At 35.4% G+C, this 17307-nt stretch overlaps 1 protein-coding gene across 13 annotated transcripts in view; it reads left to right on the top strand.

Annotated features, from left to right (window-relative positions):
• Positions 1-17307, top strand: part of ZNF451 (zinc finger protein 451) — an 82412-nt gene that overhangs the window by 40949 nt on the left and 24156 nt on the right. For 10 of the 13 annotated variants that reach the window (XR_012433699.1, XR_012433696.1, XM_074037730.1 and 7 more), the window contains 4 exons: positions 2290-2440; positions 4000-4126; positions 11568-11721; positions 12217-12364. Coding sequence is in view for 10 of the 13 variants with exons in the window: in XM_074037726.1 (XP_073893827.1) it covers positions 2290-2440; positions 4000-4126; positions 11568-11721; positions 12217-12364 (580 nt within the window). In the remaining 3 variants the exon portion in view is untranslated. The remainder of the gene's footprint in view (positions 1-2289; positions 2441-3999; positions 4127-11567; positions 11722-12216; positions 12365-17307) is intronic. The other 3 variants (XR_012433698.1, XM_074037729.1, XM_045390240.3) reach the window with 1 other exon arrangement.

Raw genomic sequence — 17307 nt, 5'->3', positions numbered from 1 at the left:
ACTTTCAAGATTAGTGTTTTCTCTGCCTTTCAGTACTGGCTTTTTGATGGCTGATGAGCTTAAGCCTGGAGTTAAGGTCTGTAGTGTTGCTCTTTTTTGTGTGATGGGCTCAGCTTTTTGCTTGGTCTCTGAGGCAGTGTAAAAATAAAGTTTGGAATCTATTGCTTGAACAGCTGCTATAGTATTGGGCTATATTTGGTATGGTGCTATTCCATAAATGAGCTTTAGAGAGTGCTGAGATCCTTTAAGAGCATGTAGCTGGGGAAAAGAGAGAGGAATCACTGTTCTCTTTAATTATAGAGAGTGAGATTCTACTTCTCAGGAGCATTAAAGGACTCATTCAGTCTATTTCAAAATACAGTACTCAGCTGTTATAATTCAGTTCTTTCATTAGAAGTATTTTAAGTACCTTATTTATAATTATTCGAATGTTGGACAATCCATTCTTTATGGATTTTTAGAGTTGGCCAGTTTGCATAAATTTGAATACTTAGTATTATAATTTTTTAAAATGCTGCCTGTACTCTTTAAGAATAAAACTGTTTAAATCTCTGTATTTTGCCTTTCCATGGGGAAGCCTCCCCACCCTTCCACCCAGGAATTGGCTTCTCCAACTTTATTTTTATCCAGAGCCATTATTTATAGCTGAATAAAGGTCCTAATAGGAAACATCTGGAATGTGGATGGACAATTATAAAAGTTGTCATAATTCTTACTACATTAAGAATGTTAAAGATAAAAAAGTATATTGTCATTTTAATGCCTCTTTAAGACTAAAATATGATTAATTCCATGCTGTCCATTATTTGTTATCAGAACATATTTATAAACATTTTGACAGTTTGATAGAGGCATTCCCCCAATAAAGACTAAAGGAGAGGAAAAGCAATTAAAACCTTAATCACATATAATGATTTTGGGATTTAAAAATCATATTGTCTTAAGAGAATAATTCTATTTAAATGCTTAGGGCTTTGTAGAAAATTCAATAAAGATAAATATTTAGTTTTTTGCTATATGAAATATTCAAAGCATTTGAGCGAAATAGTCCACAAGAGATAGTAATAAAAGAGAGAGTAATCAAACTGTCTTTGAATCAGAATACTTGTGGTTGTTTTGCAATTGTTTTTATACGACTTAACTCTTTAAATTTTTCTTCATATATCATGTGTTGGGAGTTTCCTTGAGGACATTTGGCTGGGGGATTCATCTACAAGTTTTGTGACTTTAAGATCAAAATTACAAAGAAAGAAAGGGGTGAAAAATGGACCAGGATAAAGGAGGATTAATTAATTAAGAGAAGAAAATGGTAGACAAACTATTTCCTAATTGGCTTTTTAAAGGGAAAAAGAGAAGGGACAAAATAGGATAAGTAGAAAGGGGAGAGATATCAACAATAAGTAAATCTCTGCTTTGTGTTCTATAAATTTGTTATCCCTTGCCCTTATATTACTTGATGTCCAAATTGGAGCTGATTGATCAGTGGCTTGATTCCTCAGAAAATAACACACTTACCCTCCTTGCATCCCTGCTGTTTTCACTCCATCCTCTCTACCCCAGTTATGTTGTTTAATATAATTTTCATAGAGCTCAGACCCTTTATAGTGTAGCTAACTTTATAATACAGCTAAAATAGTTAAAAGAGAAAATAAGACTTAGAGGAAAAGATCTGGCTGGGCACAGTGTCTTATGCCTGTAATCCCAGCATTTTGGGAGGCCAAGGTGGGAGGATCACTTCAGGTCAGGAATTTGAGACCAGCCTGGGCAACATTGAGAGACCCTGTCTCTACAAAAAATAAAAATATTAGCTGGGCATGGTGGCATGTACCTATAGTCCCCCCTGCTCAAAATGAAGGGAGTAGGGGCGTAACCTTCTAATGCATTTGGTCTTTAACACATCTTAGCTGTTGAGCTTAAAGAAAAGGATTTTTTTTTTTTTTTTTTTTTTTACCTAAAGGGTATGCTACTTGGAGCTGGGCATGGTGGCGTGCTCCTGTAGTTTGAGCGACAGCAGAAGGATTGATTGAGCCTGGGAAATATAGCAAGATGCCCATCTCAAAAAAAAAAAAAAAAGAGAATGCTACTAGGTGATATTAAGGACTTTTTTTGGTCACAACTTATTTACTTTTAGATTATTATATCTTTTATAAGAGAGGTAAACAATTATAATTAGAATCATCCAGTTGATGCTATATCATAATTTTCATTGTTTTGTCCTAATTTTGATCACTAGCCCAAAGGATAAGTATCTGAAATAATAACCTAAGAATTCATATTCTGATGATACAGGACTCAAAACAGGCACAATTAATTCTGGAACAAAAAGTTCATTCCGAAGAGGAGGCCAAATGCGAGTGTCTGGGAAACCAATTTTATGTCCTATAATGCACTGTAACAAGGAGTTTGACAATGGGCACCTTCTCTTAGGACATTTGAAAAGGTAAGTAGGGTATTCAGAATAGTGAATGCTGAGGATCTAGTGAGCTACAAAGTGATTTCATAAAATGAAAGCGTAATGCACCTTTGCCATTATGATTATATAGCTTTATATTCCAAACTCAAATTATTTTGTGCCATTATGATATAATTTTTTCAATTGGTGAAGTCAGATTCTTCTAGTGGGTGTACCTTTTAGCTTTATGGGTATAGCTTTTAAATATTGGTTTTTCCCTGATATAGCTTATAAAGTTCTAAACAGACTTTTTCCATTGAAATCCAGATAGTTTAGTTTTAGAGAAATCCTGTCCATAAATGTAAGTTTCAAGAGACAAGGAGCACATACAGTTATTTGGTCTAGCCTGAAGAAAGGTAATAGGCATTACAAAATAAATGTTAAAAGCAAACTAATGTAAGCAAAGTTAATAATAAAAATTCTATTTATTAAAACCTATTTTATCAATTTACTGAGTTTGGTGGTGTTTTTTGTTTTGTTTTGTTTTGTTTTGTTTTTTGAGATAGGGTCTTACTCTGTTGCCCAGGATGGAGTCCAGTGCAGCTTCCACCTCCCAGGCTCAAGGGATCCTCCCATCTTCCCATCTCAGCCTCCTGAGTAGTTGGGACTACTGGTGTACGCCCCCACACCCAGCTAATTTTTGTATTTTTTGCAGAAACATGGCTTTGCCATGTTGCCCAAACTGGTCTTGAACTCCTGACCTCAAGCAGTCTGCCCACCTCAGCCTTCCAAAGTGCTGGGATTACAGGCGTGAGCCACCACGCCCAGCCAGTTTACTGAATTTTTGAATAGTGAAGCTTGAGAAAGTAGGTATCAAGGGAAGGTTGTATTAAACGTTTGAATCCCCATAGCCTCCCTTTCTAATAGTTGAAGAATGGGAAATTGAGAGTCTGGGGCTCTAAGCCATTGTCTTTCCCATATGTCTTACTGTACTTATGCCTTACCTTATCAAGAGAAGCTTCTAGAGGGAGTTGCAGCATTCTGTGAAAAACCACGTAAAGTCAAAGCTGGACCTGGGGTCAGGGAGGGAACAAAACTCGGTAGCATACTATATCTTAGCTAAAGTGCTCCAGGCAGTTTAAAATAATGCAGATTTATTAAATGTTAAAAATGAACATTAAAAGGATTAAAAGCCATTAGGGGAAACAAGTGTACTAGAAATCTTAGCATGGGATTATTATTGCAGTGATTTATTTAAAGTTAGTTGTAAGTCTTATGGTAACCAAGGCAAGAAGTAAAAGATGCTGGACTTACGATTTTCAAACGGGAAGTTTACCAGTTTGGTAAGAAATGCCTAAATCTGTTTTACCAGCTAGTTAGTACATATGAAATCTTGCATTAACTTTTACTCACTTTCTGAGGGAATTGCTGAGCATATGGGAACCACTTGATATTTACTATATATGAAGAACATTACTTAATATTTCAGTAGAAAAGTGCAAAGTTCTGAATGTGTGTGTGTATGTGTTTAGCTTCACAAATGAAGTGACATAGTTGTTTCCCTAGAAGGCAGATTTATCTAATGTTACCTCTCTTTTGCTGAGTAGGTTTGATCACTCTCCATGTGATCCAACAATTACACTACATGGACCTTTCTTCAGCTCCTTTGCTTGTGTAATATGTTATAAAAAATTTGTTACTCAACAGCAATATAGAGATCACCTTTTTGATAAGGTAAGAGCATGTCCTAAATTAAGAGTATTATTTTTCTAGATAGCCGTGGAGTTAAGTGTAGGTTTTTTCATGCTGCTCTTAAGCTTGCAATTACCAGTGATACGCATAAGTATCAAAACTGTGATTGTCAGTTGAAAATAAAATGATTTGGGCCATTGAGTTATTATAGGCAGGTAAACTTGATACCTTACAATCAGCAGTCCTAGAGATTATCATCAAAATCCTTTCATGGAGTTGCTCTGTGAAATTAAACTACCTTGTTCAAGATGCACTGAGTGAGTCACTTGATGAGAACCAGAACCCTGTTCTTAAGTCCACTGTCTTTCACTGCTTGTTGAAATGTTGGAGCCATATAGTAAATGACAAGTTATTAATGCTAGTTTTAAGGAATATAACTAGTATTTAAAAAGCTATGTTATATAATTCTAATTAAGTGTTAAATCTTAAGGGATACGAGTTGATTCATGATATGCAAATCCATGTAATACAGAACTCTAATGGGTTTTTACCATATTTGATAGGAGGTATCCTTAATGACTTATTAACATTGCAGAAGTAATGTATGTTCATTATGGAAAATTTTTAAAATATTAACAAAGACAAGAAATCACCCTTAATCTCACAGAGATAAGGACTGTTATTAACATTTTGATATATGTGTTTTTAGTATTTCTCCATATATAGATAAATGTTTTTACGTAAGGTATCTAAATTGTTTTGTGATTTAAGGCAGTGTGTTGCAAACATACAAGCTTAAATAATCATCAGATCAGTGCATACATTTCTACATTTTAAATCAATGAATAATTTTCTTCTGTATGAATATAATATTTAATAAATTTCCCATTGGATGTATTGTTTGTTTTCTATTATTAAAAGCAATGCCATATTAAATATTCTATTAACTAAAAACCTTTGAGAATATCCATATTTGGATATTTGAGTAAATGTCAAATTGGATTTACCAAGTAAATATTAGATTTTGAAATAGTAAAATATTTATTCAGTTATGTTTTCTGAATTTGCTTCTATCTAGAGCTATACCTGGAAAGTAACATGGAGAATAGCTTGGATTCTGTGTAGGTTCACAGCAGAGAATTAAAGCTTGCATTCTAAGTTTATCTAATTGAATTCTGCAGTCCTCCCCATCTTTGTCCTGGCACTAGAGAACATTTCCAGAACAGATGTGCATCTTGAAGCAGATTTTATTTTACATTTTTTCATGAGTTTTTGAGAGCCTGTGTCTTGTTCATTGACTAGGCCCTGTAGTACAAGAGAACTTAACTGTAGTTCTTATACACAAGGAGCTTGTGCTCTGGAATGAACAAGCTTTAATGGTACAACATAAGTGAAATAGGAGTTCAGAGAAAGGGGAGAGAAGTATGAGAGAATTTGGCAAAGCTTTATGGAACAGAAGAGGTTCTCCAGGACTGGATTTGGATAGATGGAAAGTAAAAATGATAGAATTCTAGGTAAAATTGCAAAGCCTAACCAGAATAGTGACTGTAGGAATAGATAGCATCCAAAAAGGAGTTAATATAGCAGGCCTGAGACTACTGTTTTTACAAAGACTTCCTTGCAATGTTGGCTCTTGGCTGGTGTATGAAAACTTGGATTTTGAGAGAGTTTCTTCCATTCTCTTTATATGAGTCGCTTACTGTGCAAACAGTAATACTGTGCAGTGTAGTTTATGCAGAACACCTGCTTTCCTTATGGGAGCCTGGAATTTTGGTACATGCTAGGCAGAGGTTTCCTATATGACCAGACCCCAGTAAACACCTTGGACTCTGAATCTATAATGAGCTTCCCTAGTAGACAGTAGTTCACATGTGTTATCACAGCTCATTGCTAGGGGAATTAAATGTGTCCTTTGTGACTCCTTTGGGGAAGATTTCTTGGAACCTTGTACCTGGTTTCCTCTGGACTTTGCCCTTTGTGCTTTTTCTCTCTATTGATTTTACTTTGTATCCTTTCATGCTGAGTTTAGTGAGTCCTCCTGACAAACCATTGAATCTTAGGGTAGTCTTGGGGATTCCTAACAAAAATAAATAGTAACATGATCATAAAGGCAGGATTTTAAACTTGATATTGGCAAGAAGGAACTATTATAGAATAGTGACATGATGAAAATAACACATTATTCTTTTAGAGTTAGAAGGACTTCTAATTCTAGAGCCCAATTCCTTCCCTTTTTTTAGAGACACTGAAGAAACTGAGTGGCATTAGAATGGCAGTATTGTTCAGAATGGATTCAAAGATGTGGATAAAGAGACCAGTTTAGATGACTTTTGCAGTAATTTAGCTCTGAGATGAGCCAATGGCTAATTAGGTAATGGCATTCAGAATGAAGACCTTAAAGTGAAACCAAGAGACATGTTGAAGAAAGAAATGATAGGGTTATCCATTTCCATGACAAATGGAAGATTTGGGGAAAGAAGGGAAAAAAGGTGAAAGAGAACTACATTCCATACTTTAGTGTTTGCAATAGGTTACTGATGTTCTGCATTTTTCAGAATTAGAGTTCTTTCAGGACATGTTTCCCTATTCCAGGTACTGAGTGTTTTCTCTACTATAATGAGTATATATGTCTGTTTTCTTTAGTAAATTTGAGTAGGTAGTTTAACTTTAAAATGAGTTACTTCACTTATTTTTTCCCCATATTTCATTAATTTGTTTTTTTTTTGTTTTTTTTTTTTTTTGGAATCACACATTCCATGCTGTTTTGCACTCCTTTTTGCCTTCTCTCTAGGAAGAAGATTTATGACCTTCACCGTTCTGAAAAGCTGTATGGTAACATAGAAAGGGCAAAGGCTTTGGTATCAGACAGACCTGGGTTCCACTGTTACTTTTATTAGCTTCATGTTCTTAACAGGTTACTGAATCTGTGAGTTTAGTTTCTTCATCCCTAAAGTGGTATCATTATACTTACGTACGAGATTGTTAAGAGAAAATGTAATACTGTATAAAGCACTTCAGGCCTGACCCGTAACCCTCAATGATTGCTTATTCCTTGATATTTGTCACTACAAGGACCCTAAGGAAACTAGTATGCATGGGGGGTTGTAATTGCCTCTTTTAAATTAACCAGAAGAGGTCACTAGAAGATTGTATAAGCCTTGCTGTTTTTTATAGGTATGAATTCTGTTTTGTAAAGATGGCAGTTCCCAATGAAAGAAAGTCAGATTATTCACACTTTGCATTGTTTTCCTTGCTTCCCTCCCCCATTTTCTTTCATCTTCAATTTCTTCCCTCTAGAGTAGGCCTTCTCAAACTTTAATGTACACACAAATCACTTGGAAATTTTGTAAAAATGCAGATTCTAACTCAAGATGTCTCAGGTGGAGCCTTAGATTTATATTTCTAACAAGCTTTTAGGTGATGCCATTGCTGTCGTTCCTTGAGTCATACTTTGAGTAGCAAGTTTCTAGTGGCTTTTGACACCTAAATCCGTCCAATGGCTATATCACTAGATAGCACACTGCTTTTCTTCCTTTTGTGTGACAGTGGTGGTAGATGTACTGTAAGCTCCTTTGTACCTCAGTGTCATTTGTGAGTTGGTTGACGCTACCACTGGTTATTCTGTTTCTAGGGCTACTGTATCATCTAAGGTGACTTTTCTTCTTTGCTAACCCATCTTCCCCATCCCTAGGCAACCACTAAGCTACTTTGTGTGTCCATGGATTTATCTATTCTGGATATTTTATGTAAAAGGAATCAAACAATATGCAGCCTTTGTGACTAGATTGTTTCACTTGTCATAATGTGTTTCAAGGCTTATTCATATTGTAGCATGTATCAGTACTTCATTTCTTTTCATTGCTAAATAATATTTCATTGTAAGTACATATGCCGCATTTTATTTAACAGTTCATCAGTTGATGGACATTTGGGTTGTTTCTACTTTTTAGCTGTTACGAATAATGCTTCTATAAACAAACATCCAAGTTTTGTGTAAACATACGTTTTAAAATTGCTAGGTCATATGGTACCTTTTTAATTTTTTTGAAGAAATGCCAAACTGCTGTCTAGTGCACTGCACCATTTTACTTTCCTTCCAGCAATGTTTGTGGGTTTCAGTTTCTCTACATCTTATCCATACTTACTACCTGTCTTTTTAAATTTAGCCATTCTAGTGGATGTGAAATGGTATTTTGGTTCTACCTTTTTTTTTTTTTTGAGACGGAGTCTCGCTCTGTCGCCCAGGCTGGAGTGCAGTGGTGCAATCTCCGCTCACTGCAAGCTCCACCGCCTCCCGGGTTAATGCCATTCTCCTGTGTCAGTCTCCCGAGTAACTGGGAGCACAGGCGCCCGCCACCACGCCCGGCTAATTTTTTTTTTTTTTGTATTTATCAGTAGAGACGGGGTTTCACCGTGTTCGCCAGGATGGTCTCAATCTCCTGACCTCGTGATCCGCCCACCTCGGCCTCCCAAAGTGTTGGGATTACAGGCGTGAGCCACTGAGCCTGGCCCTACCTTTTTTTTTAAGACGGAGTCTAGCTCTCTTTTGCGGGCTGGAGTACAGTGGTGTGGTCTCCACTCACTGCAACCTCTGCCTCCCGGGTTCAAATGGTTCTCCTGCCTCAGCCTCCTGGGTATCTGGGATTATAGGCGCCTGCCACCACACCCGGCTAATTTTTTGTATTTTTAGTAGAGACAGGGTTTCACCATGTTGGCCAGGCTGATCTCGAACTCCTGACCTTGTGGTCTGCTGCCTCAGCCTCCCAGAGTGCTAGGATTACAGGCATGAGCCACCATGCCCAGCCCTATTTTTTTTTTTTTTTTGTACAAGTTTGTATGGTGTCTTTTAATGTAACCAGAAATATGGTAAAAAGGAATTGAGCACTTTAACTTATCAGATATCTTATTTCCCATTCCTTCTCCCAATTTGTAGAATGTATTTGCAGGTATGCCATATATATATATAATTTTTTTTTTGAGAGAGAGAGAAATGGGGTCCTGCTATGTTACCCAGGATGGTCTCAAATTCCTGGGCAAAGCAGTCCTCCCAACTCAGCCTCCCAAAGTGCTGGGATTACAGGTGTGAGCCACTGCTCCTGGCCAAGTATGCCATATTTTTGTAACAAGTATATTCTAATAAAATTTTATATAGAATCACATTTTGGTTCTGTTGAGCAAATCATCTAAACAACTTTATGTGAGTTCATTTATAACTCACAATTAAACTAAAAATGATTTATTGAGTTTAGGGTTCTTCGATCAGGAGAAATATGTATAAATTGGTGGTTACTAAATGCCTTTATTACTCTTATCATTTAGAATCTTCAAATTGGAATGAAAATGTCCTCCTTGGTGTTATTTCTTCTGTGTGGCACTCATCAAATTGAAACAGGAGGGGAGTGTGGTGGGGAGGGTGTAGTGACAGCAGCATAGAATTCATAATGAGTATTGTAAAGCTGGGTTTAAATGGAAGTTTGTCTTTTCTATGGAGGGGTACAACTTGGGAGGAGGGGTAAGTTGGTTGACTTATCAGAAGTTCAATTTTCTCATTTCTAAATAATGAAAATGGTACCTTATGGGGTTATTATGAGGATTAAGTAGGTAAACATATTTAGAACCTCAGTGTAGTTCCTGACAAATGCTCAGTATAAATAAAAATTTTTTATCTCTCTTCTGGTTGCATCTCATAAGCACTCCACAAACTATACTGATGGTTCTAGTGTTAATGATAGTAAATATGAGGCACGATACAATCTTTAAGGCTATTACTCTAAAGACTATTAACAAGAAGTTAAATTATATTTATAACAAGCACACACAAATATACGTACACTTATAAATACACACTTTTTAAAATTTCCTATTTTAAGATAGAGGAGGCTCTTAACAAGGTTTAGAAACTTAGATGCTAGAAAAGACATACTTATTTGACTATGTCAAATTTTAAAAGTGACCATAGGCCGATCACGGTGGCTTATGCCTGTTATCGCAGCACTTTAGGAGGCCAAGGCGAGAGAATTGCTAGAGTCCAGGAGTTAGAGACCAGCCTGGGCAACATGGAAAGACCTTGCCTTCACAAAAAATAAAAAAATTAGCTAGGTATATTCGTGTATGCCTGTGGTCCCAGCTACTTGGGAGGCTGGGATAGGAGGATTGCTTGAGCCCAGGATGTCAAGGGTGCAGTGGGCCAGCCTGGGTGACAGAGTGAGCTCTTGTTTCAAAAATAAGTAAATAAGACTATAAACAACATATATATTTGAAAAAATATTGCAAAATGGAAAATGAGGCAGAGAATTAATTTCAGTAACAGGACTGATACAAATTGACCAGAAGGAGAAAAAACGAAACAATTGAGAAATAAAGCTAAAGAATATGAATAAAAAATTCACATAAGAACACATCTGGGTAGCCAAGAAATGTATGAATAAATGCTCAAACTCACTTATAGATAGGAATTGCAAATTAAAGTACCAATGAAGGCCAGGCATGGTGGCTCGCGGCTGTAATCCCAGCACTTTGGGAGGCCAAGGCGGGTGGATCACTTGAACCCAGAAGTTCGAGACCAGCCTGGGCTACATGGGGAAACCCTGTCTCTACCAAAAATACAAAAATTGACCTGACAAAAATGAAAAAGATCTGTAATATATATTACTGCCAGGCTCATTCAGTACTAGGGGATATGTGAATTGGTATAGCCTTTTTGAAAACCAGTCATACGGTGTCTTTTAATATTGAAATATATATACCCATTAGCCCTATAGGGCTACTCTTGAGAATAAGAAAAAAGCACCTACCAGTAAGAATATATATTCAAGGATGTTTACAAGATCATTATTTCTAGTGGGGAAAAAAAAAATCAAAACTTAAGGAAAAAACTAAATAAATGCTGATTGAGTTGAATAGATTCACACCCTGGCATAGTTTGCAACCATTAAGAAGTATTAATTAGAGATACACCAGCTGAATTTTAGGGATTTCCTTTAGGTACTATGGAATGAGAAAACTGATAGGCAGAAGAGCCTATAAAATAATATTTGATAAAACAATGACATTCCCCCTTATTTCGATGTGTCTTTGTAACTGATTAAGCATGGATAAATTTATGGAAGAATAATAATGCAGGGTATAGTGAATAAAGCCAAACATTAGGAAAAGTGTATGTGGTGTGATCACATTTATGCATTTGTATATTACATGTGAATGTGTATGTAAAAATGAAAACTATATAGAAAGCAAATGTTCTTCTATATTTGTTACTACAACAGATGGCCGTAATTTGGTTTTGAGGAAAAAAAACTAAAAATTTGACATTTGGGACCTCAGTTATGATAAAAGTTCCATAATTCACACTCAGGGAAGAACATCTTTCATGTTAAAAATTGATACAGGATATTGCAAATAAATGACAAATAGGAAATTTTGAGTTTTTTCAAGAACTTATTTATTTTAGTTTTCCATAATACAGCTTTGTCTTATCTTTTAGGAAGCCACAGATGATGGACATAACAACAACCTTCTTCCTCAGATTATTCAGTGTTTTGCATGTCCAAATTGCTTCCTTCTTTTTAGCAGCAAGGATGAGTGTTCGAAGCATATGTCTGGAAAGAATCATTTCCATCAGAGTTTCAAACTGGGTGGTATGTTAATACTCTCTTCTGCTGAAAATTATTAAACTACTTTAATCTTTGCGATTTATCGTACTTCTCAGATCATTCTTGAGATTACATATCCTCATCTTAGTTTTAGAACTATGAAAATAAAAGATTATCTCAATTCTTACTTAAAAACAAAGATTCTTAATATTTATTTATATGTATGAGTAAGGCTTACTAACTTTGAAGAGTGAAGAAAAACTTGGGAAGCAAATATTTATTCAGGATAATGTTATGTTATATCATAATATTGTGAAATTTTTCTGTTTCTTGGCATTTAAGACTCAAATTTTAATTTGAATATGAGTAAGGCATTCTTTGTATTTAAGGCCAGAAAGTGGCTTCCCTTAGATTTTTATTGCCAAAATAACTGTCTTCTTTTACTTACTCCAACTAATGTTGAGAAGGGCTAAGGAGAGGAAGGTTGGGTTACTCTATACTCAGATAACTTTGCAAATTATAGTTTATTTTGTCTTTCAGAGAACAAAGGAATTGCACATCCAATATCTTTTCCATCTTTTGCAAAGAAACTATTGATCTCTCTGTGCAAAGATGTTCCATTTCAAGTTAAGTGTGTGGCCTGCCACCAGACACTGCGTTCCCACATGGAGCTCACTGCCCATTTCAGGTTTGTATGAGTCTGGAGCTGTAAAGGAGTACGGATGAGCTGTCTGCCAGTGAGAAGTTTCAACAAATACATTTTCTATTCCATGTTTCTCTCATTTTAAAATGAGAATATACAGTTGCCTGGAAATTAACCAAATTTAGCATAGTGATAGAAGTTAGAGATGTGGAAAACATGGATATATTGATATTGCTGCAAGTGTAAAGCAAGCTAACAGTTCTAAGTTTTGTGTGTTTTTCTGTGTGTGTTCTGTAAGTATGAGTAGGAGAGGAAAGGGTTAAAGTAGAACCTTGGCTGTAAGTCAACCAGAATGGAAAGTGTCATATACAGGTGAAAGATTAAATCTCAAAGGCCAAATTTATCAAGTGACCAAGAAAAGATTCCAGTATGATTTGTGATTGCCATTGTATCTGTGAGATTATCTATATTGCTTAGTACATTGTTCCTCTTTATTGGTAAGTAGTATTGTGTGAATATAGCACAATTCGTTGATCAGTTCCCGTGTTGATAGCTACTTGGATTGTTTACAATTTATAGCTTTTATGAATAAAGCTGCTTTGAGTATTTTGTACAAGTCTTTTCATGGTCATATGTTTTCATTTCTCTTGGATGGACATTGAAAAGTGGAATTGTTGGTTCAGAAGTAAGTGTATATTTAAATTTATGAGAATGTACTAAATATCCAAAGTTGGTTGTACTGGTTTACATTCCTACAGGTAAGGTGTGAAAGTTCTAGTTACTCTTCACCCTTGCTAACATTTGATCTTGCCACTCTTTTTCATTTTAGCTGTTCTTACGTCTCAGTTTATTATGCACATTTTCTTGATAAACAATGATGTTGGGCACTTTTTGATGTGCTTATGGGCCATTTGTTTATCTTCGTGAAATCTCTGTTCAAGTCTTTTGCCGGTTTTCAAAAGTGGATTATTTGCCTTAATAGTGAGTTGGGGTTCTTTACATATTCTACATATAAATCTTTTGTCAGATTTGTATCTAGAATATAGGAATTTCTAGAATATACAAATATTTATGAGTATATTTTCCTAGCTGTGATTTTGCATATTCATATTTTTAATTATATCTTTTGATGAACAGAAGCTTTTCTTTGCATTAGGTGTAATTTGTTGATTATTTTCTTCTTTTATAGTTATGCTTTCTGTGTCCTGAGAAACCCTTGCCTCTTCTTGCTTAAAGAATGTATTTTATTTTCCTGAATTCAGCTTTGATATTTTTAAATATTTATGTTTATTTCTATAATCTATTTCAAATTTTTGTTGATTTTTACACCAACCATTGTCTGGTTTCCCTGGCAATTCTCTGTTGTTTGCCCATTTTCTAGTTCATTAATTTCTGCTCTTTAAACTTTGAGTTTAATTTGCTTATCTTTGTCTAGCTCTTAAAGGTAGAAGTTTAGATTGACTTTGGATCTTTGTTTTCAATGTAAACGTTTAAAAATATAAATTTCCCTCTAAGCCCTGCTTTACCAGCATCACACAGATGTTGATAAGTTGTGTTTTCATTTTTATTCAGTTAAAAATACGTATCTCTTTTTTCCTCATTTAACTGTAGAGCTACCATATGATCCAGCAATTTCTACTTGTTGACAGCCAAGAGCAGTGTGAACGTATATCCACACAAAGACTTGTATGTTTGTTTATAGCAGCATTATTCATAATAGTAAAAAAGTGGGACCACCCCTAATGTCTATCAGCTGACAAATGGATTTTTTAAAATGGACCTATCCATACAAGGGAATATTATTTGGCCATGAAAAGGATTGAAATCCTGATTACATGTTACAACCTCAATGAACTTTGAAAACATTATGCTAAATGAAATAAGCTACTCAAAAAATCCATTTATATGATTCCATTCACATGAAATTCCAGAATAGGGAAATCTGTAGACACAGCAAGTAGTTGCTTAGGGCTCAGTGGTTGCTTGGAGTTGGGGAGCATGTCGAAAAGGGAGGTGGGGAGGTGATAGTTAAAGGGCATGGGTTTTCTTTTTGACATGACGCGATGTTCTAAAATTGACTGTATTGATGGTTGCACATATCTTTATGTGAAAAACAGTTGAAATTATATACCCTAAATGGGTGAATTATGTGAATTATATCCTTTTTTTTTTTTTTTTTTTTTTAAAGACAGGGTCTCTCTGTCACCCAGGCTGGAGTGCAATGGTGCAATCTTGGCTCACTGCAACCTCCACCTCCTGAGTTCAAGCAATTCTCGTTCCTCAGCCTCCCAAGTAGCTGGGACTATAGATGTGTGTCACCATGCCTGGCTAAATTTTGTGCTTTTTGTAGAGATGGAGTTTCACCATGTTGGCCAGGATGGTCTTGAACTCCTGACCTCGAGTGATCCGCCCTCCCAAAGTGCTGGGATTATAGGCATGTGCCACTGCACCTAGCCGTGAATTGTATCTCAATAAAGCTTTTAAAAACATTTTTGAAAAATGTTATCTTTGCCCTTTTGATTTATTCTTTGACCTATAGGTTTATTAGAAATGTGTTGCTTCGCCGGGCACGTGGCTCACACCTGTAATCCTAACACTTTGGGAGGCTTAGGCAGGTGGATTGCCTGAGCTCAGGAGTTCGAGACCAGCTGGCTAACATGGAGAAACCCCATCTCTACTAAAAATACAAAAAAATTAACCGGGTGTGGTGGTGCGTGCCTGTAATCCCAGCTACTTGGTAGCTGAGGCAAGAGAATCGCTTGAACCCGGGAAGCAGAGGTTGCAGTGATCCAAGATTGCGCCACTGACCTCCAGCCTGGGCGACGGAAAGATTTTCTGTCTCCAAACACACAAAAAAGATACGTGTTGCTTAACTTCTAAAGGTTTATAGATGTTACATTTAGGTATTTAATTTATAAACATTTAGGGATTTTTATTATTTCTCATTTCCAATTTAATTCCAAAATAATTAGAGAACATATTTTGTATAATTTTTTTCTTTTGAAATATATTAAATGTATAAAATTGTAGCTGGTCTGTTCTCTCTGGAGTTTAGTAGTGAAGAGAAGACACAGTTTTTCTATTTTTTTATTTTCCTAGAGAAGTTGATTTATTTTGAGTTAATTTGTGGAATAGTACGTGGTTTTATTGAGCCTAGTTCTTCAGTGCAAAAGCAACTATGGGCATGACATTTGTCTGACATAAAATTAACCAGTTCTTTATTTTTATTTCTTTACTTACAGATTTAGGGCATACGAGTGCAGTTTTGTTACATGGGTATATTGTGAAGCTCAGATATCTGGGCTTTTAATGTACCTGTCATCCAAATAGTGAACATTGTACTCAATAGGTTATTTTTCAACCCTTACCTGTTTCCTAACCTCCCACCTTTTGGAGTTTTCAGTGTCTATTTATTATTCTACTCTATATGTCCATGTGTACCCATTGTTTAACTCCCACTTAGAACTGAAAATTTTCAGTATTTGACATTCTGAGTTATTTCACTTAGGATAATGGCCTCCAGTTCCATACATGTTGCTTCAAAAGGCATGATTTCATTCTTTTTTATGACTGAGTAGTATTCCATGGTATATATGCCATATTTTCTTTATTCAATAATCCGTTGATGGACACTTAGGTTGATTCCATTCATTATTGCTATTGTGAATGGTGCTGTGGTAAATGTACAATGGTAGGTGTCTTTTTGATATAATGCTTGCTTTTTCTTTAGGTAGATATCAGTAGTGGGACTGCTGGATCAAAGTGTGGTTCTATTTTTGTTTTTTTTTGAGAAATTTCCATATTGTTTTCTATAGAGGTTGTACTAATTTACATTCCCACCAGCAGTGTATAAGTGGTCCCTTTTCTCTGTATCCTTGCCAACATCAGTTGTTTTTTGACTTTTTAATAACAGCCATTCTGACTGGTGTAAGCTGGTATCGCATTGTTGTTTTAATTTGAAGTTCTCTGATGATTAGTAATGTTGAGTATTTATGGGCCACTTGTATGTCTTCTTTTGAAAAATGTCTATTCGTGTCCTTTGCCCACTTCTTAATGGGATTATTTGTGGGTTTTTTTGTTGTTAAGTTCCTAGTAGATTCTGAATATTAGTCCTTTGTCAGATGCATAGTTTGCCGATATTCTCACATTCTATAAGTTGTCTTTATTCTCTTGATTATTTGTTTTGCTATGCTTAAGCTTTTAAGTCCGATTTGTCTATTTTAGGGCTTTGTTGCATTTGCTTTTGAGGACTTAGTCATAAATTTTTTGCCTAGGCCATTGTCCAGAAGGGGTTTTCCGAGGCTTTCTTCTAGAATTTTTATAGTTTCAGGTCTTAGTCTTTAATCCATCTTGAGTTATTTTTTGTATATGATGAAAGATATGGGTTCAATTTTATTCTTCTGCATATGGCTATCCAGTTTTCTCAGCACCATTTATTAAATAGAGCATCCTTTCCCCAGTGTGTATTTTTGTCAGTTTCGTCAAAGATCAGTAGTTTGTAGGTATGTGGCTTTATTACTGGGTTCTTTGTTCTGTTCCATTGATCTGTGTGTCTGTTTTTACACCAGTGCATGTTGTTTTGGTTACTACAGCCTTATAGTATCAACATTAATCAATTATTAAAGAATAGGTTCTGGGTTGTCTAGAATCTTAACCATAGTGTTCTTTCATACAGTTTAATTACCATGGAGAGTCTAATAATTTGCCTGTTCAATAAGGTCCTCTGTCAGTGCTTTTGACACAGATTTTAGTTTTCTAAAATTTGCCTGAATTTTAAAAAATTTGAATCTAGTTTTAGCCTTTTGTATTTTAACTAGAAATAGATAAAATGCAGATAATACTCAAGTATTTGAGGTGATAGAACATCATTATGTCATCTGCATCTTTATTGAAAAGTATCTTTTAGTGCTTATATATACATTGGTTATTTTATAGTTCCTGCAATAAAATGCAGCAATGGTATGTTTAGAAAATACTTCTCAAAGAGT

This window comes from Macaca fascicularis, chromosome 4 (assembly GCF_037993035.2).
Source record: "Macaca fascicularis isolate 582-1 chromosome 4, T2T-MFA8v1.1".
In the NCBI taxonomy this organism is placed as follows: Eukaryota; Metazoa; Chordata; class Mammalia; order Primates; family Cercopithecidae; genus Macaca; species Macaca fascicularis.
The sequence above is the reverse complement of the archived record's forward strand: the minus strand, read 5'-3'. Positions and strand labels throughout refer to the sequence as shown.